At 36.2% G+C, this 26601-nt stretch overlaps 1 protein-coding gene across 3 annotated transcripts in view; it reads right to left on the bottom strand.

The window, feature by feature from the left end:
* DNM3 (dynamin 3) overlaps positions 1–26601 on the bottom strand; it is a 638732-nt gene that overhangs the window by 132716 nt on the left and 479415 nt on the right. For 2 of the 3 annotated variants that reach the window (XM_036753297.1, XM_036753299.1), the window contains one exon: positions 11038–11149. In XM_036753297.1, coding sequence (XP_036609192.1) covers positions 11038–11149 — 112 coding nt within the window. Of the gene's footprint in view, positions 1–4284; positions 4297–11037; positions 11150–26601 lie in introns of all 3 variants that reach the window. The other variant, XM_036753298.1, reaches the window with a different exon arrangement.

Genomic DNA, 26601 nt, shown 5'->3' with positions numbered 1-26601 from the left:
ATTAAAACAATCATATCCAAAGAAGAAGAAAATAGATCTGGGTCCCTTGTAGCCATTACACATTCATGACATAAATTTAAACAAACTTCTATCATGAGTTTTTCCACTATAGTTTTGAATATGTATCCCCAAAATGAAATTTTAATTTTAAAAAGGAAGACTAAGATTTAAAAATGTTCTCATTGAGAAAATATGAAGTAGTATGTGAAATACAAAATACCCTGTAAAGAGGGAGCCTTAGAAAGAGGGTTGAGCACTGTACAGTGAGTGAAAAGATCTGGGTTCTACTCATCACTTAATTTCTCAGTCTCAGTTTCCTCACCTATAAAATGAGAAGACTGGATTAGATCTGTTCCAGATAATGATTTATATTTTTCCACACATGTTTTCAACATTGATGGAATCTGGATTGATCCATTTTACTTTATTGGAGTACTGGAAGAAGATTCACCATTTTGAACTCTGTGTTTGATAAATAGATACCTAAGGTTAGATTTGGGGTTTTTTTTTGAAAGGGGGTGGGTTTGGGGGAGGAGTAGAACTATAATTCAATTGGTATAGGGACCTGCCCATAAGAAACTATCACTTTCAAAACAGATGAGTACATGTTTTGCAACTGACAGTCTTAGAGAGCTTCTTGGGGCTTTCTAAGGAGGTAAGTTAAATGACTTGCCCAGGCTTGCGCAGCCAGTTTATGTCAGAGGTAGGTCTTTGACCCAGGTCTCCTTATCTTCAAGGCCAGCTCTTTATCCAGTGTAATTATAGCCTCTCATAGCTAGTTGACATAAAAAATTTTGCAGATTTTAACATTAAATTTTTTATTTATTTTGAGCAATTATTTTAAAAAGTTCCAAATTCTTTCCCTCCCTTCTACCCCTCCCCTACCCATTGAGAAGGCAAGTAAAATGATGTGAATTATACATGAGAAGTCATGCAAAACACCTTCATAATAGCCATGTTGGAAAAAGCCAACAACAGGATTTTAATACTTTCAGAAATCTGTGATTTCATTGGTGTGTGTATTCTCTTTATTGACATATCACATCCCTTCCAATCTCTTCTCATCTGGTTCAGTTCTTATCTGTATTTCCCTATGAATCTTTCACAATGTATCTACCTAATGTGCTGGGGGCTTTCATCATACTTTTAGTATATTGGAAGTACCAACGTAAAGCAAATTATAAATGAAAGTCTCAAATGTGCTTAATTAGCACATCTAACTTGTTATTAAGCATATCTAGGTGCTTAATAAATGCTTAGTCTCTCCTTTTCTCCCCCTTTCAATTACTAAAGAGACTGGTTTTTGAGAAAACAAAGTTGAGCCACCTTTAACAGTTGTCTAATGAAAGGGAACAAGTCATATATACTGTCTTGGTGACATTTTTGGACAGAATTTCCTTCTAGCATGAGTGAGGAGAGCAGGATTGAAATCCCTAAAAATCTAGTTCTTTCCTCTGGAGACTACATGGCTTGTATTCCAATGCATTCCACTTATACTGAAATTGTAAGTTAAAAGAAAATGGCATACAGATGTGCTGTCCGTTATGCACATAAGCTCGCTCTTGCAAGGATCTGTGTTCACTATGACTTGCTTATTTTCAGTGTATAAACAAAGCATATTTTCACACAGTCTCATATTCGTAAATAACTCATATTTAATTTTCAAATAATTAAAAATGAAGTAGGGATATATTATAAGATAGCATTAGAGAATTTAAAAAGCATTATGGTGTAGTGAAAAGAGTGTTGGATTTAGATTTTTTTTAAAAAATTAGTTAAAAGACCTGCCTTCAAATCCTGTAAGTCCTTAGACAACTCACTTAAACTCTCTGGGACTCAGTTTCTTTGCCTATAAAAGGAAGGTGATGGACTTAAGATATTTAAGGTCTCTTTGAGCTCAAAATTTATGACACTATACTCTCCAAAGGTCCCCTTCCATAACTTTATGAAAATACAATAAAGTTTGTCTGCCTGGCATTACGACAACCAGAACTCTCTATTAACTAGCACTCCTGTGGTTTGCCAGTACAGTAATAATTGATGTTCAGAACTATGCTGCTCAGGGCACTAACTATAAAAAATCCTGAAGTGATTTCTGGATTATTAATGATCCAATTCCAGTCATTTCAGATTTTTAGTGTTGTGTTATTTATTATAATTCTTAGAAAATTAGTTCTTTATAGTAAAAGTTTTTTAAACATATTTTATTTATCTAAGTACAACATTCCCTATCCATGCTTGATAACAAAGTTTACTATAACAAATAAATAAGTGCTGCCAGTGAATGTGGAGCACAGTGCTTCAGTTCTGGAAGCGTATCAACTCTTATCAGTTATCAGTAAAATAGCGAAACAAGAGAAGTAATTTGGGAAATACTATTCTAACGTCTTAAAGGAGTTCATGGGGATAAGCTCTGGGTTTGTGATTTCATTTGTTTAGGGACCCCTCAGATGAGGAAATTACCCTTACTCATGTAGATTAGCAAGATCTCTTCAACTGAGAATCTCAGAAAGTCATTTGGGGGACTGAGATATTTAATGACTTGCTGAGGGTCACAAAGCCAGTACATGTCAGAAGAAGGATTTAAAACCAGGTTTTCCTTGTTCTGAGGCCAATCCTCTAAATACACCATTCTGCCCCTCAAAGAAATTAATGCTCTCCCACAATTTTAACCATTCATTCCCTAGCCCTAAGCATATTCATACTCCATGTTAGATTGCTCTTAATTAACTGAAAATATTTAAAAGTAGACTATGCTGGCAAATTTGCAAACTTTCAGGAAAACAATCTAATGCTATAAATGAATAACATTTCTGATATTGAACATCCTTCATACTCAAGAAATTAGAGCATCTTTTAAAAAAGTAATGCATTAGCTACTATGGGGACAAACACATAGTCCCATCATATTTTCTTAAACACACACACACACACACAAAAGAGTGAACATATTAGTCACCATAATCATCACTCTCTTTTCCAGAAATTCTAAGCTACCTTCAAACTCATTAGATACCTTTTATTAAAAAAGCACTGTAATGGACTCCGAACACCCCCTTGTTCCTTAATGAATGCTGATTTTGTTCTTCTCTTGTAATATTACTTCACCCTAGCCACATTATTACCTGGGTCATAAGAAGTTATGTCAATATTCCATTCATATGTTCAAGATATTTATAAGGTGACACATTTTCAATGTAAACCATTTACTCAACATAGTGCATTTTCAAACATTCCATTGAATCAAGCTGCAAACGATTTCCCACATTTGTTTTATATTCTATACGTAGAGTTGATGAGGAGCAAGTTTGATGAACTCCAGCTGGGCTACAATACACAAGCTGGACCATTTAAAGTGGTCCTCATCCAGTTCAGTCCCTAGTGCGTTCAACAGTGACCCTTAAATGGGCAACCTTATATGATGAAACACTGGACAAGTGTCCGTGAAATAACCAAGAAAAGTCAACACGTTGGATATCTTCCCACTCAGTAATAATGTTATAGTTTTAAAGTATACAATTAGTAGTTTTCACCTTTTAGATAAGCAGAATTAAAAGCTTTACAAACAAAAATTCAGCATATTATTAAATTGCTACTTTATCTACTAGAACAACATGAAAATGGTTTTCAACATTTATATGTGTTGCCTAGTTTCACAAAATCTATCATACACATTTCAATTCTCCCCCTCTATTCCCCACACCCTTCTGCTTCTGTCCAGCTGGAATGCATCAAGGGTGCAGAAGCCAAGTCAAATGTTGACCCCACCCTCCTCCATCCATTTTAAGGCACCTTCAAAGCTAGAGTACTGATCTAGTTCAGTTTAGCCAATAACACCAGCAATCCTGTTATTTAAGACTCTAGTTTGGGGTTTTTATAACTGCCCATTAACATAGGAGCTTTGATATTTGGTCAAAAAACCCAGCTGCAATGAGTTTCATCAGATTGTAGTAACCTTTCCACAGAAGGGTCCTTATTATTAAATCTTCATAATCTTTGCTCTCGGTGTCACTTCATTCTCTCATAATATCAACTTCTCTAAATTTCCTTATAAACCAGGCCTGAAGAACACTAAACATTTCCCTTCCAAAATGTTAGAACAGAAGGGTCATTATGGTACTACAAGTAATTTTTTCACTGACGTTTGAAAACGTTAAATCATTTGAACATTGTGACAGACAACAGTCATTTGAAATTGCACAGAAATGCTAGGTCTCCTGACAAAAAATTGGCAAGATAAATGTGAAAGAGGGGGAATGAGCCGCAACAGGACAAAGAACTTACTTTGTTGTTCCCCTGTGCGTGCAGCGGCAAGGAAAAAAAAAGAAGGAAATATGTTAAACTCTGATTTGTTTCAAAGTTGCGGAACCTCTTGCTATAGCAAAACCAAAATGAGGCACTTAATTCAACATATTAACAGCAAACATAGACACAAGATTCCAGAATACATGGGCAATTCAGAAGGTCAACTAAAATGGACTGAAATCATACATTCATAACAACAGAAAATTATTACAAAATGATTCTTTCTACTCAAAATAGTTTGGGGACGGGGACAGAGCCAAAAGGAGTCATTTCCCACCCTCACTTCTCATGAACTGGTAATAAGTGAACTGTTAGCATGAAAGACAAGCCATTTAACATGTCTATTTGCCCTTTTGTGACAGCCCCTCCTCCAACATGCCAAGGAGTGGAAAGTTTCAACAGCCAATGTGTTTTTAAACAAACATTGCATCCTTGGCTTCTAAGAAGAAGAAGAAAAAATGGAAAAGGGTGCAGAGGGAAGGAGTGGGTGGTAGAGTAAGCAGAACACGTTACGACAAACATCTGTATTCCTTTATTTTTTTTAATTATGAGTTTTTCCATGGGCTGGTATGGAGAGTGCTGACTGTATAGTGGGGATATAGCCAAAATAAACAGTAGTCCACATTTGAGAAATTGGGGCTGGAAAGGTTGGTCACAAAGATGTAGTCATTTTTTAAAGAAGGGAATCTGGATAGAGATACAGAGAGCAGTAGTAGTCAGCTGGTAAATGGATATCCTGTTTCAAACTGAAACTGCAAGAGTGTGATTTATATCAACGAATTTAACTCACATATGGTTTAAAAAATAAAAAAAAACAATGATTCATTACTACCAGGGCAGCCCAAGTCCTCACAAGGGAAAATCCTATGGGGGAGTGAGAGAAATGAAGGGCTATGGGCAGGGATGATTCTGAAACCCTCTTGCAAGGGGCCCTAAAGGAATTTCTAGCAAAGATGTTGCGGTCAAAGAGTGCTATAACTAAAATATAAGCATGTGGGGGATAGGATGAGAATGGGGCAGAATAATAGGTCAGTCTAGATAGCTGGCAGTTAATTTTAAGCTCATGAAAGACACAGAGGGAAAAACAACATAAAAAGAAACCTTCTGGGTACTCTAGGACTATACAGTGGTGAAGCAATAATCCCCAAAGAAAGGTTATTTCCTGGAAAATAATGTTAATGAGAGACCACAGAGACCTTGCCTGATCCAGGGGCTATTATTGCTATCATAAGCTGCACTGAAAAAAGAAAATAGCTAAACATACTGATAAATTATTGTGGTGAGGTGCCTAGTTTGTTTTTGTATTGTTCAGCTAAAGTCGAACACTAGGTTGCCATAGACACGACTGTTTGTTAACATTCCTAGTTTTCCTGAGGAGTTAATGAAGGGTACAGGAATGAATGAGGGAAGCAGGATTCTATTGCAAAGATCATGCCAACTTTTCAATAAGGCAATAAAAGTCTCCACGTTGGGCTTTATCAGAAACAAGAGACTACTTTCAAGAATAATGGGGCCCTAGTTCTCCAAAGAATTGCAATATTACTGAAAATACCTCAAACAGAGGGGGTTTATTGCATTCCACAACAGTGCAGCTTTTGATCTACTAAAGTAAGTTTCAGGGATTTAACCAAGTGTTTTCGTACATTGTGCAATGACTGGATTTCACACTGTAGGGGCAGATGGTTCACTTTGCAGTGGTCACAATGATGTCATGAAGAGAAGGATTCACTGTTCTTTAAATACATAAAATGCACATGTACAGTACTTTGCTTTTTTCCTGGCTTTTAGTTCAATAATTACTCAATTGTCTGGTGTGAGAGACTTATAATAACCTTGAAGTGACAAAACAGAAGTACTTCAAAATTTCACTTTTTTGTAGTGTCAACAGTTTAAGTTTAGATCTCTGACACTGACTTCATTTTTAAAAAAAATGCCATTAAGACAGAGCTGAATTGGCCAGTTGGGGATATGATGTTGTTCTAAATTCCATGTGAAGCAGTGCTAGCTGAACTGAAAAGAGTATTTACATGCTGGTGAACTTACGTAGAAAGCATGCTCTATTTATTAGTCTTGTCATATGAATATTGTATCTACTAAATGAACAGAGCCATTCAATCAGCACTATATTAACATTATATCAATTAATATTTATAGATTGTCCATTTCTCCCCCCACTACTTTTAATGAATGTTTCTTTATCAATATGAAATGTTTCTATATAACTATTAGTTCTTGTATGGAATTTGGTACATGGTGACCCTATTGGAAGAATGTTATGATTTGTAAAGCACTTAGCACAGTCCTAGCATATGGTAGGGGCTTAATAAATGTCTATTCCCTTCTCCACCCCCTTCCTGAAATATAAAAGCAACTCAGCAATTTGGCATTTCAGAAGGTATGCATTATAACAAAGTGGTTCCTGAGAACAATAAAATAGCTAGGGTAATTTAATTTTCTGAATCAAAAACTGGGACAAATGACGTAAGGATATTCCTTTGTTTATATTAAAAGTACACTTACTTTTCGTAAAGTAAGAATGTACAGGTGCCATAGCTTAGAGAGAAGCTTTACTATTTTACTACCTCCTGAATTCTAAAGACTTAAATTAAGCAATTAATATCAATAACAGTTTTATGTCTTTAGCAGGTATTTCAATGTGGTATAGAATCATCTAACATCAAATAGAAACTTTCTATCTGTAGCATTTCTGGTATATTATTTGTTTTGTATAACCATATAACCTACAGCCGTAAATATGATTAGAATCCATATCTGAAGGATTAGGATCATGGAAGCATAGAATTTATAGGTAAAAAGAGATAATAAAAAATCAAAATTTTGAGTATCTGAGATTTCAGCAATGTGGATATTCCAACTGCTGATGCAGACAGCCTAGAACTTAGTCATTGGTCCTCAAGAATCATTCAGCCAACTATCATTTATTAACCACCTACTATTTTCCAGGCACTGTGCTAGGTGCTAGAAATCAAAAGAAAGGCAAAACAAAATTTGAAAAAAGCTATTCTCAAAGAACTCGTATTCTAATGAGGGAGGACAATAAGCAAATAGCTATATGCAAACAAGATATATGTGGGATCAACTGGGGTAGTCTCAGAGGGAAGGAACCAAGATTAAGGAAGACTGAGAAAGGCTTCTTGTAGAAAGTGAAACTTCAGCTGAGGCTTAAAAGATCCTAGAGAAACTAGAAGGTGGAGATGAGAAGGCAAAGTGTTTCAGGTATGGAAGAGAATCAGTTAAAATTCTCAGATTTGGGAGATGGAATGTTACATGCAAGGAAGAGCAAACTCCTTGGAAGGGAGAGGAACTTGAGGCAAGGAGACCAACTAGCAGGCTATTACAGTAGTCTGGGCATGAGGTGGTGATGGCCTGATCCAGGGTGGTTGCAGTGTCACAAGAGAGAAGGGGGTTATATGCAAGAGATGTTACAAAAGGACTTGATGACTGTTTAGATATGGCGGAGGTGAGAGAGAACAAGAAATCAAAGATGACACCTAGGTTGCAAGTCCCAGTGGCTGGGAAGATGGCAGTTATAGGGAACTTGGCAGTTAAAGGAAACAGGAAGAGGAGTAGGTTTGGAGTATGAGAGAATGAGCTCAGTTTTGGACATGTTGAGTTTAAGATGTCAATGGAACATCCAATAAAAGATATCTAGTAAGCAGTTGGAGATGGGAGACTGGAAGTCAAAAGAGATATTCAGGCCGGGTAAGTAGGTCTAAGAGCATAGAATTGATAATTGAACCATGGGAGCTGATGAGATTACTAAGTGAAATAACAGAGAAAAGAGAAGAGAAGAGAAAAGAAGAGATGTCCAGGACAGAACCTTGGGTCATAATCACACTTACAGGTCATGACATGGATAAGAGCCAATAGAGAAGACAGAGAAGAAATGATTAGACAGATAAGAGGAGAACCAAAAGAGAGAAGGGTTCCAAAAACCCAAAGAGTGCAGAGTTTCAAGGAGAAGAGGTGATATTAGCATCAAAAGATGCATTCAAAAAGGATGAGACAGAGAAAAGAGCACTAGTTTTTCTAAAAAAATTAACAGATCATTAGTAGCTTTCGAGAGCAGTTTCAAATGAATGAGCAGTTTCTGAGACAGATAATAACAACACATTTACATGGCTTTATTTTTGGAGGGGGAAGACAAGGCAACTGGGGTTAAGTGACTTGCCCAAGGTCCCACAGCTAGTAAGTGTATCAAGTGTCTGAAACCGGATTTGAACTCAGGTCCTCCTGACTTCAGGGCTGGTGCTCTACTCACTGTGCCATCTATCTGCCCCAACATAGCTTTTTGTCACCACAAGCTTTTGATGTTGATAGTAAACGCATCATTGTTTCTATTTTTCACATGTGGAAACTGAGACTCAGAGGGGTGAAGAACTTGTCTGTGGTCATACAGCTAGTAACTGTAAGCACTTGGATACAAGTCCAGGTCTCTGGACTCTGTATCCAGAGCTCTTTCCACTACACCACCTACAGTAGTAGTAAAGAAGAGCAAACAAGTAAGAGATGGAAATCATTTTGAGATAGAATCTCAGGCCTATTAATTCCCTCTATTTCTGAAATTTCATCTATTTATACTTAAGGTTGGCAAAGCTTCTCTGTTAGTTTTGATGTCTTCCCTAGGATTTCCTCTAATTTCTTTGGCAATCTTTACCCAATGTATTGTGCAAAGTTTCATCACTTATTAAAAGTACCAATGAATCTAGTGAAAGACTTTCTAGGAAAACTATTAAACTTGGGAATTGAACCTTCATAGGTAGATAACAAATATTTATGTATGTATCATTTCAAAAACATCTTTCTAATCCAACAGGACCGTCAGAAAGTTCTCTTCATTTTTGTACCATAGACACCTAGCCAAGCATATATTTATATACTGCGTGCTTATGTACTTGCATTCATCTGTTATGGGAAAGGACACTGCCTGTGTGAATATGTAAAATAGTCTTTTTAATTTATTCAATTGGAATTAAAATGATTAAAATGCAGACTTTCATTATATGTTAGTATCCTTAATAAAAATGATGATTATCGAAGAAGATTTTCAGTGTGTTGAAATGCCATATTTCTACCTAGCAGTGCAAACTTTTTTCCTCTTTTTTTTAAAACAAGGACTGTTTTAAAATTATTGGCCACTATTCTATTAAGCAGTTGTAGAAAGAATATTTTACTTCATCCAGATTCAAACTCAGTTTTCTTTCTGCTGTTCAATAATATTAAGTGACTGGTAAGAAAATAACTTTGTCCCTCTCAGAAGTCAGTTGGAAGGGTACAAAGCAAATCAGAGGCACTGTAAACAATCTAGATCTCCCAAATCCTATTCTTACGATGAGTTCAATCCAGCGTTTTACATTTGAACTTCAGATGAGCAAATTTCAGTCTATTATGTTCAAAGTACTGTGTTAAGCACTTGTAATGCTAAATACTCCCTGCTCTCAAGGGCTTTATACTTCTACTAGAGGCAGAGTATGGAAAATATAACATGAATATGATTAGCAGATCATAAGTCTTTAATCAACACTTGTTGATTGACTGCCAAATAAAGAGTGATGACAAAGAAGAGATTTAGGAAAAGGGCTTTAAGAATACTTAAGGAGGAAGATAGCATTTTCACTTGAGAGGATCAGGGAAAGATAACATGATGAAAGTGGCACCTGAGTTGAGTCTTGAAGAAAGAGAAAGATTCTGAAAGATGGAGATGATAGCAGAAAATATTCTAGGCATGCAGAGAGCCTGGAGCAAATGAATGGAGAAGGGAGATGGCATAAGTTAGAGGAACAGATTTAGTTTAGTCTAGATTTAGTCTAGTTTGATGGGTAAGTAGAATGCATGAAAGCAATTAATGGGAAATAGGTAGGTTAGGATTAGAATGTAAACAGCTTGAAATGCCAAGCTGAGTTATTTAAATTTTACCTCAATAGGGAACAACTGGAGGTTTTTTAATACGGAATGCCTAAGGAAGATTGGTTTTTTGTAGCTATATGGCGTATTGATTGGAGAAGAGAGAGCCTGGAGGAAAGGTAACCAATTAGGTGGTTATTATAATAGTCCAGGAAAGAGGTGAACTAAAATTGCGGCAGTGTGAGTGGAGACAGAGAGATGTGAGAGATAATGAAGAGAATCTGTCAAAGTATTAGAAGTGGGGTATGAGGGAGAGGGCAATCAAAGATGATGCTGAGGGTTTAAACCTGGGTGAAAGGATATTAGTTGAATCAATAGAAATAGGAACTTCATCCCAAGCATTTGTGTGGGTATACATCTATATAGTCACAGCAGATACCATGGAACTCCATGTAAGTTATAGTTTTACATAAAAATTATGTAAAATTATTTATTATGTTAAATGATATATAAAATCAACTATGTTATTAATGCTTTCTAGGGCTGTAGCCCTATTTGCATCTATGCCATAGACATAATAATGCAGGCATATATAAGTATGTACTGTTTACAAGGTATAAAGGTTTCTTTGAAATTGAAAAAAAAGGTTTTCTCTTGGTGGGACACTATGGTAAAGTGAATTTATTTAGCAAGTTTAGAGATTAAATTCCAAACCAAACAATCCAACAGTGAAGAAGATCTATGTTAAGTTTAAGTAGCATGAAGCTGTGCCTGGACAATAAAGGCATTGAGAAAGATGTATTCCATCAGCTAAATGAGCATTTTTTTTAAAAATATAGTTAACAAAATCAGCCATATTCAACTTACTAAAGATTTGTCAGGATAAACACCAGCTCGGAGCAGAGATGCCTTCCAGCTATCAACATCTTCTTGGGAGTCACATGCCAACTCAAGAAAGCGATAGTCCTTGTATACATTCCTGGAGGAAAGGGGGAAAAGGCACTGTTGAACCAAATTCCTTTGGTAATCAAAGTATTTTTTTGTATTTTTAAAATTCCTCTTCTTACCACTCAGAGGGCCATCATCTCTTACCTTTACCATCACAATGGCCTTCTAATTGGTCTCCTTGTCTCAAGTTTTCCCCCTATTCCAATAAAGCTTCCACTGAGCTGCTAAAGTGACTTTTGTAAAATGCAGGACTGGTCATGTTATTATCCTGCTTAATAAGATCCAATGGCTTTTCATTGCCTTTAGGGTCTAATACAGAATCTTCTTTTTGGCTTTTAAAGCCCTTCACAGCCTACCTTTTAACTTTGTTATGAATTACTTTCCTTCTGGCTTTCTTGCTGCACATTAGAACAAACACTCTATCTTTCGTTTTCTGCTCAGCTGTACGTCTGGCATGCATTTCTTCCTCACCTCTGTGTCTTAAAATTTGCCCTTTCCCTTCAAAGTTCACTTCAAACACCATCTTCAATGGGAGACCTTTTCTGATATCCCCAGCCATTAGCTCCTCCCATATCCTCTTACCTTATATTTATTTTGCTTACACATATATACTTCTTGAAATTAGAAAGACCTGGGTTCAAGTTTGGTGTTAGACACTAGCTGTGTGTGGGCAAGTCATTTAACCTGTCTGCCTCAGTTTTCTCATCTGTAAAAAGGAGATAATAGCATCTGCCTCCCAGATAGTATTGGAAGGATAAAGGCAGAAAATATTTGCAAGTGCTTACACTATATAAATTTTAGCTATTATTATTATTTTTGTTACTGGAACATATTATTTCCCCTAATAAAAGGAGTAAAAACTATCTCATTTTGTCTTCATATCCCCCATGCCCAGCACAATACTTGGTATACATTAAGTTCTTGATAAATGTTTATTGATTGACCATATATCAATAAATGAGAATCCAAGATACATTTCCCATAGCTAAAATGGTCAAAATATATAAATAGGCATTTTTTCAGAGAGAGAAATCCATGTGATCAACATACTTTTGAAAATGCCCAGAATCTCTAATAACTAGAGAAAAGAAAAGTTAAAGCAATTCTGAGGCTCCATTTCACATCTATGAAATGAAGTTGACAAAAAAAGAAAATGATAATTGTTGAAATGAATGTAGAGAGGAAAAAGGTACACGATTTTGATGGAGCTATGAACTATTGGTCCAGCCTTTCTACAAAGTAATTGGGAGCTATGACCAAAATGTTACTAAACTAACCCTTTATCACTCACCCACACCAAATGCTACTATTATAAGGTCTGTTCCCAAGACCAATATGTACACAAATACTTATGGCAAAAATCTTTTGCAGTGGCAAAGAGTTGGAAACTAAGTGGGTGCTCATCAATTAAAGAATGGATTAACACATTATGTGATAACACACGCAACACTGTTCTGCAAGTGTTAAAGCACTATATAAATGTTAACTGTTATACGAATGTAATAAAACATTTTTACAATGTAAGAAATGGTGTCAGAAATGGGGAAGAATTGCATGAACTGATGCAGACTGAAGCAAGCAAAACCAGCAGAGCTATTTGTACAGTAATGACAATAACATATAAAGACAAAGAACTTTGAAAAATTCAACAATTTTGGTCAGTGCAATGACCATCCATGATTCCAGAGGACTCATTATGAAGCCTGATATCTATTATCTGACACAGGGGTGAAGAACTCAAGTTGTAGAAGAAAATACACATTTTCAGACACAACCAATATAGGAATGTTTTGCTTAACTATGTATATTTGTTATAATTTTTTTTAAATTTACACAAACACAAAATTTTGTGTGTGTTTGGGAAGAAGTAGGAGGAAGTGGGGAAGTATGAAACTCTTATTATTAACACTAATTAACTAATTAATTACAGGGAACCATATGGTTGTCAAATATGTTTGCCATTGTTGTGGAGAATATCTTGCATGGCATCCAAATTTATGGGGAACTCCATAGAAGTGGGAACAATTTTTAGATGATCCTGTTTGTGGACTACTTGTTCCTTTGTGCTCATTTCTCAAAGGCCCTGAAGACTTTCTTAAATGGAATCCAAATTTATTCAAAAGTTTGGGGAAGGCTAGATGGATAAAAATTAGCATTTTATAGGTTGTGGTATGTAGTTGAATGGTTGAATATTGGTTCAAATGGTTGAATAGTTGAACCCACACAACTGGTTCCATAGTACTTATATCTTAGCCTGTATATAGGTCCCCAAAATAACAGAAATAAGAAAGTGGTAAGGATTACCTTTAGGAAATTTTGCAGTACTTTAAATGACTCGAAGCTTTTCCCCAAAACAAAGACTCACTTTTAAAACAACAATATCCTTCCAGTGATACTACGTGACTATGAATTATGGAATACTATGCTCTCTGAAAAAATTTAAAAGTCACCCAAAGTACAATAGAGAGGCTCACGATAGGTGTGAATAGGCTACAGTGCATTACTAATGAAGAATTGAACAAGAGAAGTAGGATAAAGTATCCTATCACATATGTATTACTATAAAAATAGCAAGCCCATCATGTGGCAAGAGTGAAGAATAATGCACAGGCCATGTGATCTCTTGTCATCTACACAACATCCATAGAGGAAGGACACTAGCAGGCATGTGGACCTCTGTGTAGGATTCCCAGGAGGATATGGAAATAAGCTGCATAAGCTTTAAAGGGGCATGGATGGGTTGTGAACTAAATCATTGGAAGGAGGACCCACATCAATGAGACCAATGGCTATTAAAGCCAGGACAGGACAAGAATTACACAAGACAAAGAAGCATGGAGAAGTTGGAGTCTACATCACTGAAATGTATCCCCAAATGAGTGTTTTTATAGATCCATCAAAGATGCTGAACTTTCAGTTAATTCTCTAAATTCAAGTTCTTATCAAATGAGACTATTTGAACAACTTCCCAGTTGGACTATTAGTATTTCTAGTATTTCATCTTCTCCAAATTATCTTACACACAACTGCCAAAATAATCTTGCTAAAGCTCTAGTCTGAGCATGACCCTTGCCCAAGAACCTTTAGTCCTCAACTGTTGCCTATAATGTAAAACACAAACTCCTTAGTTTGACATATAATCCCTACCATAATCTGACTCTAGCCTACATTTTCAGAACTATCATGCTGTTCTTTTACATGTTCCAATCAAATTGATCTTGTTTCTCCAATTTAATATTCCATCTCCTAACTTCATACTTTTGCCCAGGCTGTCTCCTATGCCTGGAATGCCATCGCTCCTCTTAGAATTCCTAGCTTTCTTCAAGGCTAGACTTATAATGCCACTTTGTAGAGGAAGACTTTTTCCTCTTCTCCATAACGGAATGTTTCTCCCTCCTCAAAAACTCATGTGTATATTTAACTATTTACATGTTGTATTCCCCACATGCCAATGAAATCACAGATCTAGTTCTTCTTCTCCTAGCCTCACGCCTTGTGTTTTGCTATAGCAATAAATTTAAAAGAGAACAATCTCCAGGTCCAAGTTACATCTTTGGCAACTGTGAGAGGTTGTTTGAGAAGATGCAGAATTGAGAAGAATCAAAGAGTAAAAGACCAGAAGAAATAGACTTGAGAAGGAAAACAAGAAGATATTTGACAAGATAAGGTAAGAAAAGTTAAGTGAAGCAAATTAGATACTAAAGCAATTTGGTAAAGTAAATTGGTGTGTGGGAAAATTGGTGAAATATGAAATTGTTGCAGAAAGATGAGAAGTAGGCTATGGAGTTATTGAGACTAAGGAAAGAAAGTTGGATGGATCTGTCAAGTTCTTAAAAAGCAATAATTGACCATAAAGGATATTAACAAAGTGCTTAAGAGTGAGCCATAAAATATCCACAAGCAAAATAGAAATGATCTGAAAATCATCTGAAGCATGAAAAACAGGGATAATTTTGTAGTGATTTTCATTTCAATGTGAGAAATGTGCATTTCAGGCACAACCAAGTAACAGAATCTGTATTCCAAGTGTAGGCTGGTTCTGGAAGAGAAGATGAAGGTAATCAAGGCTCATCACTCCACACATTCATCTCTTTGTGGTTGTTAAGTGCAATGAAGCATTCTGAAAAGACTTTGAAAAAGCTATGTTGGGGGAAAGAGAAGGTTTGAAGCAGGGACAGGACCACCACCCCTTACTGTGGTTTGGATAAACTTATTTGGCTCTATCTTCCTCCAAGGAGAACACTCGTTGTCCTGGAAATGTCAGAACAAAAAGTGGCTAAGAGGGAGTTAATGCACATAATGAATAAGAAAATGATTACAGAGCAACTAGTTACTCTTCCAAATGTAAAGCAGCTTGGCCTAGATGAACTATATCTGTGGGTATGGAAAGAACTGGCAGACATGTTTGCTAGGCCATTGTCAATGATATTGGAAAACTAGTGGACAATGGGAGAGGTGCTTTGGGACTGAAGAAGTACAAATGGAATCCTAGTTCTTTTTAAAGTGAAGAAAACAAAGTCTATAAATTATAAGCCAGTCAGCTTGGCTTTTATTGCTGCAAAAATTCGAAATTGAATCATTAGAGAGATGGCTAGTGACCTTCTAGAAGGTACAGTGATGCCAAGGAGGGTCAACATAGTCTCCTCAAGAGTGAGTCATGCCAGAACCTGAATTCTTTTTTTTCTTCACAATTACTGGACTTAGTAGATCAGGAGAATGCCATGGATGTAATTGACTTTGGTTTTAGCAAAGCATTTGATAAAATATCTAATACTTTTTAATGTGAAAGTGATGGAGAGCTATGGATGGAACAATAATGCAATCAGATCAATTCAGGACAGAACTAGAAGCAACAGGTAGAAGTTCACAATAAGGTCTATTTGTGCCATCCCAATGATCGACCAAAAGTGGAACAGGATGCTTCAGGAGGCGTTTGGTTCACCCTTATTATAAGTCCTCAAGCAGAGGCTAAATGACCACTTTTTGGGTATATTACAGTGGACATTCTTTTTGGGAATGCATTAGAGTAGGAAATTCCTGAGATCCTTGCCAACCATGAAATCATGATTTTATAATTTGAATTTTCAGCTTCAATCTGAAACTCTAAAATAATCTTGCTTTTATTTCACATATGAAATAAAACACACTTGGAAAGTTCTTTGAAATCAGTTTTTATTCAAATAAAACCAAGAACCAAGGATGGCTCCAGTAGCTATTTGAACATGTCTAAAAAGCAATCAGACATATTGGTGTTCATTATTTTTCTTTTTATTCTTAGGTTTAGGTTGTTTAAATGTGGTTTAGAAGGAAGAAAAATCTCAATATAAAATAAAATACTAAAAAAATTCTAAGACCTGGAGAAGATAAGAATTGCTTTCTATCAGTTATGCTTTCCATCTTTACTCCCACTTCAAAAAATCATTCAATATAATTTGGTTTCTACAGTATGTAAGAGTGACCCTTAGTGAGTGAAATAAGACTGAAGATACTTTCTTTTATTACTTCTGACAGGGGAAAATATTAAATGGAGACTTTTTTTCTAAGTACCACCAGTGTTTCTTTGGGGTTTACAATACCTTTACTGTTGTTTCACAAATTGGAAAACAAGGATGATTTAAAAATGAAGTCCTTGAATAATGCTCATAGTCCATGATGTTGGTGGATAAAGTATTCACACCTGTGGAATTATAGATCTTTTGAAGAAATGAAGAATTGTAGGCCATTGCAGGTTTTTGATCTTGAGAAATAATCTGATAGAAGCAGTATTTTATGATGATCAGCCTTTTGGCTACACCAAAGACATCAAAAACATAGCCTATGGACCCACAGTACTCCTGAACATGAACTGAATCAGATTAAGATGTAATTCCTCTCTAAATGTAATATATTAATGTAAAAATAATAAAAAAGAAATACATAAACATTTGTGGATTTCTAAGTCAATATGAAGCCCACCAGGAACCGTATCTACAGTCTGTTATTGTTCAGTTGTTTCAGTCATGTCTAACCCTTCATGATCCTACTTCGGGTTTTCTTGGCAAAGATACTGGAGCGGTTTGCCATTTCTTTCTCCAGCTCATTTTACAGATGAGGAAACTGAGGTAAACAGGGTTAAGTGGCTTGCTCAGGGTCATATAGCTAGTAAGCGTCTGAGGCAGGATTTGAACTCAGGAAGAAGAATCTTCCTGACTCCTGGCCTGGCACTCTATCCATTGTGCCACCTCACTGGCTCCTATATACAGTTTAGTGGCCCTCATTTCTATTTCAGTTTGATAGCACTGAGCTGTGAGATAGATACTGAAAGCAGAGGGACCAGCTGATAGTCTATTATAGTACATAATCTAAGTATGAGGGGGTGAAGATCTAAAGTAGGCATGCAAAGGATGGGATGAACACAGAAATAGAAATGACAGGACTAAATGGTTGGGTTGATAAGGGAGTGGAAAAGAGAGGAAGAAGAACCAAAATGATTGAGTATTTGATCCTAAGTGATAGTACATCATTTTCAGAAAGCAAAGCCAGAAGGGCCTTAAAGGGAAGTTGACTCATTCAGTTCTAGACAGGTTGAGCTTAAGGTAAAAGGAGTAAGACCAAAAGAAAATATTCTGTAGGCAATTAGGGATTCAAGACTGATAAATAACCATATGAAGATAATAATAATTGCTATTTATGTTATCCTCTGAAATTTACAGAACTTAAATGCTATCCACAAAAGAACTGAAGAACTCAGTGCAAATTGAAGTATAATTTTCTCTATTTTCTTGCTTTTTTCGGAAATATGGCTAATATGGAAATGTTTTACATGATTTCATATGTCTAATTGATATCATATTGCTTGCCTTCTCAGTGGGGGTCAGAGGGGGTGAAAGGGAGGAAAAGATTTTGCAACTCAAAATTTAAGAAGAAAAGATTTCTAAAATTTAATAAAGAAATAATAAATTAAAACATTTTTAAAAAGAAGAAATAATAGAACTTCACATATCTCCTTTGACCCATATAGCAAACCCTTGATTATAGGTATCATTATTACCATTTTGGAAATGAGAAAACTAAGGCTTAGGAAGGATAATTGACAGCTAGTAATTATCAGAACCAGATTTTTCCTGAGTCCAAATTCAACTGTCTTTCTACCGCAACACACCTCAGGTGTCAGGTGCCATGTGAGTCTGCTGATCTTCCTTTAACAGAGGCTGCTTTTAATTGCCATGGGTAATGGCATCTATTTGGACATAACTGAAAACAGGCAAATTAGCCACTAGGACAAAGCCATTAAAAATAAAACACTTTTGCAATCTGAAATTCATTCATCCTCAAAGCAATGAAAGACCATAGCCCGAAATAAAAAGAAACTGGCAAAGAGAAAAGGGGACAGAGCCATAATCACATCCAATAGCTTATCTTTTTAGTTAAAGGAAACAATAGCAAAGATCTGCTTAAACATTTATTTTTAGCATACTGAAGAGTATAAAAGAGCTATTAATTCCTCTACTGAACAGTTATATCACTTCTGAGAAAAAATTCCCTTCTACTTTACCTTTAAAAACATTGACTAAGCATGAAAAATATTTGGTGTTCACATATGGAACTTTTCACTTGAAAACCTCAATTCACTTTAAAATTTCATTATGTTGACATATGATGCATACTTCATGGACAGCAGTCTATACAAGGCAAACATGACACAAACACAATGCAGATACACTGGGTTGGCTAAGAACTTAAATGCAAAACGTTTGTGGTAATGCGGAGGGTAGGGCATTTGTGATGTCTCTTGGAAGAACAGGGGCTGACATTCTCATGTCCCACAGAGTTGGGGTGTGGGCCAAGGAATCTGTTTGAACATATCCATTTATCTCTGTTATAATGGAGTGGAAGAGAAGTGTGAAAGAGCCTGGGGATTTGGAGGTAGAAGATGGCACCGGGGTCTCCAATAGTGCGCTATGCTTTCCAGAACCATATGTATAACCCACGACACATGTCAGAACTGTCATTGCCAATGTGGTTTTAGAGGAAGTTTGGTGGCACTGTGGATAGAGGATTGGGACTAGAGTCAGAAAGGCCTATTTTCAAAGCCAGATCACCAGATATCTATTAAGAGTGTGACTCTGAGCAAGTCACTTAATCTCCTTTTGCCTCAGTTTCCTCATCTGTAAAATGGGGAAAACAACTCTCAAGGTTGTTATGAGAATCAAACAAGATAATTGTAAGGTGCTTAGCACAGTGCTTGGCACATGGTAAGCACTATATCAATGTGAGTTATTATTGTTATACAAACTATAAAATCTGGTTTGTCTAGTTTACCACAATACGAGGACAATTTTGCATATGAAATGCTTGCATTGATGCCTAGGCAGGAAATAGGGCTCTCCACTGTAGAAGACAAGCCTAAGAAAGAAGCAGGAGGAAATTCAGTAGCCTGCTATGTAGCGTGTCTTTGGACGTATGCTACTATCTTTTTTTCCTTTTTTATTTCTTTTTTTAATTTTTAAAATATTTTTATTTATTTTTAATTTTTAGTTTACAACACTCAGTTCTACATAATTTCGAGTTCCAGATTTTCTTCCCTCCCTCCTCCCCTCCCTCCCCAAGATGGCATGTAATCCCATATAACTTCCACGTATAACTTCGCATTAAATTAATTTACACACTAGTCAAGTTATGGAGAAGAATTATGACCAATGAAATGAATCATGAGAAAGAAGAAACAGGACCAAAAAAAACACAACCCAAAAACAAAAACAAAAGAGAGAAAAAGAAAAGGGGGAAAAAAAGGCTAGCATGAAGTGTGCCGCAATCTGCATTCATACTTCATAGTTCTTTCTCTGGATGTAGATAGCATTCTCCATCATGAGTGCTTTGGAGTTGTCTTTGTACCTTGTGTTGCTGAGATGAGCAAATCCATATATCTATGGTTGTGTATAATGTTCTCCTGGCTTTGCTCTGCTCACTCACGTATGCTACTACCTTTAGCAGGTGCTCCAGACTCCCTCCATTTTAGGCAATGAGATAACTTTTCTATGTACTTTAAAGAGCATAAAGTTCCTGGAGCACACAGAAAATCTATGTGAAAAAAGAACATGTTAAATATGAAATGAGAAAGGTTAACAGCGAGGAAATTAGTGGTCGAGAGGAGTTGCTTCAGATGAAAAAATATTGAATGCATCTGAAGGATAAAACATTTCTACAAATGATACAAACTGGGTTCTCTTCTAAAAACAACAATTAGGGGGAAAGCAGTGTCTTACCGGAGCTCTCTCACAAGTTCTGTCAGATACCTCTAAAAAAGTGAATCTGAGCAGATTTGAGAGAATTAGAAGCCACTAGTAGACTGAACGGGGCAAATTTCCAAGAGAGTCTGAAAGGTAGACAGGACGGATCTGTAGACTGGGAGAGCACCTGGTGTGTGGTGCTGCATCAAACGACACCAAAGCAGAAGCAGCTGCAGAAACCAGCCAGCAATCCAGGCTGGGAGAAAACTGGGCACCTGAAACCAGCTGAGATCTCCAGGCCTCCCAGCACAATGCCTGTGGTCAAGAAGCATCCACTCCTGAGGTTTGCAGCCCAAAGGTTTGAAACTTGCTTTCTTGAACTTCTGAGAGTCATACTGGCCAGGTAAACAGCTCTCATCCCTCCCTCCCTGACCCAGAGAATACCTTGGGAAAAACCCTGGAATAGAGGAGCCAGAAGTGGGGCTTCAGTAGCCAAACAGTGGGAGTTCCTGAGTCCCAGAAGGGTGGAGCCAGCAAGGGTCAACACCAGGAACCCAGACATGCCTTTGCACAGATGGGGAAGTGGCAAACACCATCACAGACCACAGCTGAGACCACTTGGGCTGGAGAGCAGTCCCAGGGGAAAAGGAGACTTCCAGCAGCCAGACAACCCCTCCTCCACACCTCAGGAGATGGGGAGGCCATAGCACACAAAGTCAGTAACTAGGCTCACAATTCCCAGAACAAGAAACATGGGACAGAGTCCCCTGAGCCCCAAAAAGCAGAAATCCATTGTAAAGCCAGGAAAAAGCTAACCAACATGAAGAAGAACACAAAAAACCTGAGGACCATTGCTTCTTTTTATGGAGACAGGGAAGATCAAAATACCAATTCAGAAGAGGACAGCATTGACACTATACCCACATCTGATACATCAAAAGGGAATGTGAACTGGTCTCAAGCCCAAAAAGCATTCCTGGAAGAGCTAAAGGAGGATTTTAAAAACCAAATTAGGGAGATAAAAGAAAAAATGGAAAAAAATCACTGATGAGAACAAATTTTTAAAAAGTAAAATCATCAAAATGGCTAAGGAGATTCAGAATCTAATTAGAGAAAATAACACCCTGAAAGGTAAAATCAACCAATTGGAAAAGGAGACTCAAAAGCAAAATGAAGACAGAAATTCATTAAAAATTAGAATTGAGCAAGTGGAAGCTAATGACTCTATGAGGCATCAAGAAGCAGTCAAACAAAATGTAAAGAATGAGAGAATAGAAGAAAATGTGAAATATCTAATTGGAAAATAGATCCAGGAGAGACAATTTAAGAATTATTGGTCTACTGGAAAGCCACAATGAAAAAAAGAGGCTGGACAGTATCTTCCAAGAAATTGTCAAAGGTAACTATACTGACATCCTAAAACCAGAGGGGAAAATAGTCATCGAAAGAATCCACCAATCACCCCCTGAAAGACATCCCAAATTGAAAACTCCAAGAAATATTATAGCAAAATTTCAGAATTATCAAGTCAAGGAGAAAATACTGCAAGCAGCCAAAAAGAAACAAATCAAATATCATGGAACTACAGTCAGGATCACACAGGATCTTTTAGCTTCTACATTAAATGACAGGAGAAATTGGAATATGATATTCTGAAAGGCAAAGGAGCTTGGACTACAACCAAGGATTAACTACCCAGCAAAATTGAGCATAATTTTCCAGGCAAGGAGATGGACATTCAATGAAATAAAGGAATTCCAGACCTTCCTGATGAAAAGGCCAGAGCTCAATGGAAAATTTGATCTTCAAATACAAAACTCAAGAGAGACATAAAAAGGTAAACAGGGTGAAAAAACTCCCGCAAACCTTGTTAATCAACAAGGGCAAATTATTTACATCCTTATATAGGATTATATTGTTTTATGTATGATATATATATATATATATATATATATATATAATATACAATTTTGAGAATAGTACAGTTATTACAACAATAGAAAGGGATACACATAGACTGTGGGTGTCAGTAAACTGATATAATGATAAAAACATAATTAAGAGATGTAAAAGGAGGGTTCTGGGAGAAGAGGTAAGGCGGTAGTAGAAAAGGGTAAATTATATCACATGAAGAGGCACAAAAACATATTATAGTAGAGGGAAAGAAGGGAGGGAGAAGAGTAGTATATGAGCTTTCCTCTCATCGGATTTGGTTCAAGAAGAGAATAACATACTCTGATGAGTATAGAAATCAAACTTGTCCTACAGGTAGTAGGAGGGGGAAGGGGAAGGAAAAGGGGGGTGGTCAGAAGGGAGGGAAGAAGTAGCGAGGAGGAAAGAGTAAGATAAAGGAGGGGAATTGAGAGGGAGGGTAAATTGAGGAAGGCAGTGGTCAAAAGTAAAACTTTTGAGAAGTGGAAGGGAGAAGGGAGAAATAAAAGCATAAATGGGCAGGCAGGGGGAAATAGGATGGAGAAAAAGACACAGCTGGTAGTCATAACTGTGAATGTGAATGGGATGAACTTTCCCATAAAATGAAGGTGGATAGCAGAACGGATTAAAAACCATAATCCTACAATATGCTGTTTACAAGAAACACATTTGAAACAGAGGGATACACACAGGGTAAAAGTAAAAGGCTGGTGTAGAATATATTGTGCTAAGTAAAGTAAAAAAAAGTAGGAGTAGCAATCCTAATCTCAGACAAAGCAAAAGCAAAGATAGATCTAACTGAAAGAGATAAGGAAGGACACTATATCCTGCTAAAAGGGACCATAAACAATATCATTATTTAACATATATGCACCAAGTGGTATAGCACGCAAATTCTTAGAGGAGAAGTTAAGGGAGTTACAAGAAGAAATAGACAGCAGAATTATACTAATGGGGGACCTTGACCTCCCCCTCTCTGAACTTGATCAATCTAACCTCAAAATAAACAAGAAAGAAGTTAAGGAGGTGAATAGAATTTTAGAAAAGGCAGGTATGATAGACCTCTGGAGAAAACTGAATGGACATAAAAAGGAATATACTTCTTTTTCTCAGTGGTATATGGCACATACTCAAAAATTGATTATTTACTAGGGCATAAAAACCTCACAATCCAGTACAGAAAGGCAGAAATAGTCAATGTATCCTTCTCAGATCATGATGCAATAAAAATTATTTGTAATAAAGGACCATGGAGAGATCAACTAAAAATTAATTGAAAACTAAATAATGTAATCCTAAAGAATGAGTAGGCCAAAGAACACATCATAGAAACAATTAATAACTTCATTCGTGAGAATAACAGTAATGAAACAACAAAGCAAAACTTATGGGATGCAGCAAAAGCAGTTCTCAGGGGAAGTTGTATATCTCTAAATGCTTACATGAATAAAATAGATAAAAAGGAGATCAACAGGGCAGCTAGGTGGCGCAGTGAGTAGAGCACCAGCCCTGGAGTCAGGAGGACATGAGTTCAAATCTTGACTCAGACACTTGACACATTTACTAGCTCTGTGACTTTGGGCTAGTCACTTAACCCAAACTGCCCTGCCCGAAAAAAAGGAGATCAATGAATTGGGCATGCAACTGAAAAAGCTAGAAAAATAAGAAATTGAAAATCCCCAATGAAATACCAAATTAGAAATACTGAAAATCAAAGGAGAGATTAATAAAATTGAAATCAAGAAAACCATTGAACTAATAAATAAAACTAACACCTGGTTTTATGAAAAAACCAATAAAATTGATAAACCCTTGGTCAATTTGATTAAAAAAGAAAGAAGAAAACCAAATTACCACTATCAAAAATGAAAAGGGTGAATTCACCTCCAATGAAGAGGAAATTAAAACAATAATTAGAAATTATTTTGCCCAATTGTATGCCCATAAATTTGACAACCTTAGAGATATGGATGAATATTTACAAAAAAAACAAATTGCCCAGATTAGCAGAAGATGAAGTAAATTACCTAAATAATCCCATCTCAGAAAAAGAAATTGAGCAATCAATGAACTCCCTAGGAAAAAATCTCCAGGACCAGATGGTTTTACATGTGAATTCTATCAAACATTTAAAGAACAATTAATTCCCATACTTTATAGACTATTTGGGAAAATAGGTGAAGAAGGAGTCCTACCAAATTCTTTTTATGACACAAATATGATACTAATACCTAAACCAGGAAGAGTCAAAACAGAAAAAGAAAATTATAGACCAATTTCCCTAATGAATGTTGATGCAAAAATTTTAAATAAAACATTAGCAAAAATATTGCAGCAACTTATCAGGAGAATAATACAGTACGACCAGGCAGGATTTATTCCAGCAATGCAAGGCTGGTTCAATATTAGGAAAACTATCAGTATAATTGATCATATCAACAACTAAACTAGCAGAAAGCATATGATCATCTCAATAGATGCACAAAAAACCTTTGACAAAATACAACACCCATTCCTATTAAAAACACTATAAAGCATAGGAATAAACAGAATCTTCCTTAAGATTATAAATAGCATCTACCTAAAACCACCAGCAAGCATTATACATAAAGGGGATAAGCTAGAAGCATTCCCAGTAAGATCTGGGGTGAAACAAGGATGTCCATTATCACCCCTATTATTCAATTTGGTACTAGAAATGTTAGTTTTAGCATTAAGAGAAGAAAAAGAAATTGAAGGAATTAGAATAGGCAAAGAAGAAACTAAATTATCACTTTTTGCAGAGCATATGATGATTTGCTTAGAGAATCAAGTAAACTACTTGAACTTATAAACAACTTTAGCAAAGTTGCAGGATATAAAATAAACCCACATAAATCCTCAGCATTCCTATACATTACTAACAAAGCCTAACAGCAAGAGATAGAAAGAGAAATTCCATTCAAAGTTACTGTAGACACTATAAAATGTTTGGGAGTTTATCTGCCAAGACAAACCCAGGGCCTATATGAACATAATTACAAAACGCTTTTCACACAAATAAAGTTGGATCTAAATAAATTGAAAAATATCCGTTGCTCATGGTTAGGCCAAGCTAATATAATAAAAATGACAATTTTGCCCAAATTAATTTATTTATTCAGTGCCATACCCATCAAACTACCAAAAAATTATTTCACACTGCTGGATAAAATAATAACAAAATTCATCTGGAAGAACAAGAGGTCTAGAATATCTATGGAATTAATGAAAAGAAATGCTAGGGAAGGTAGCCTAGCCATACCAGATATTAAACTGTACTATAAAGCAACAGTCATCAAAACTACCTGGTATTGGCTAAGAAACAGAATCGTGGATCAATGGAATAGAATAGGTACACAAGATGCAGTAGTCAACGACTATAGCAATCTACTCTTTGATAAACCCAAAGAAGTCAGGTTCTGGGCTAAGAATTCACTATTTCACAAAAACTACTGGGAAAATTGGAAAATGGTATGGCAGAAACTGGACGTAGACCAATATCTTACACAGTATACCAAAATAAAGTCAAAATGGATTCATGATTTAGAAATAAAGGCTGATACTAAGCAATTTGGGAGAGCATGGAATAGTTTACCTATAAGATTTATGGGAAAGGGAAGAATTTATGACCCAACAAGAGATAGAGAGCATTACAAAATGCAAAATGGATAATTTTGATTATGTTAAACTGAAAAGTTTTTGTATAAACAAAGCTAATGCAACAAAGATTAGGAGGAAAGCAGAAAATTGGGAGAAAATCTTTATCACCAATGTCTCTGATAAAGGCCTTATATCTAAAATATACAGGGAACTGAACCAAATTTATAGGAATAAAAGCCATTCCCCAATTGAGAAATGGTCAAAGGGTATGAACAGGCAGTTTTCAGAGGAAGAAATTAAAGATATCTATAGGCATATGAAAAAAATGCTCTAAATCACTATTGATTAGAGAAATGCAATTCAAAACAACTGTTAGGTACTACATCTCTCCTGTCAGTTTGGCTAAAATGACAAAACAGCAAAATGTTAAATGCTGGAGAGGATGTGGGAAAATTGGAACATTGTTACATTGTTGGTGGAGTTGTGAACAGATCCAGCCATTCTGGAGAGCAATTTGGAACTATGACCAAAGGGCTATAAAAATTTACATACCCTTTGACCCAGCAATACCATTCCTAGGGCTATATCCCAAAGAGATCACACAAGTGGGAAAGGGACCTGTATGTACAAAAATATTTATAGGAGCTCTTTTTGTGGTAGCAAAGAATTGGAAATCAAAGGGATGCCCATCAATTGGGGAATAGCTAAACAAGTTGTGGTA

This window comes from Trichosurus vulpecula, chromosome 4, assembly GCF_011100635.1.
Source record: "Trichosurus vulpecula isolate mTriVul1 chromosome 4, mTriVul1.pri, whole genome shotgun sequence".
NCBI classification, from domain to species: domain Eukaryota; kingdom Metazoa; phylum Chordata; class Mammalia; order Diprotodontia; family Phalangeridae; genus Trichosurus; species Trichosurus vulpecula.
Note: the sequence above shows the minus strand (reverse complement) of the source record. Positions and strands in the feature narration are given on the sequence as shown.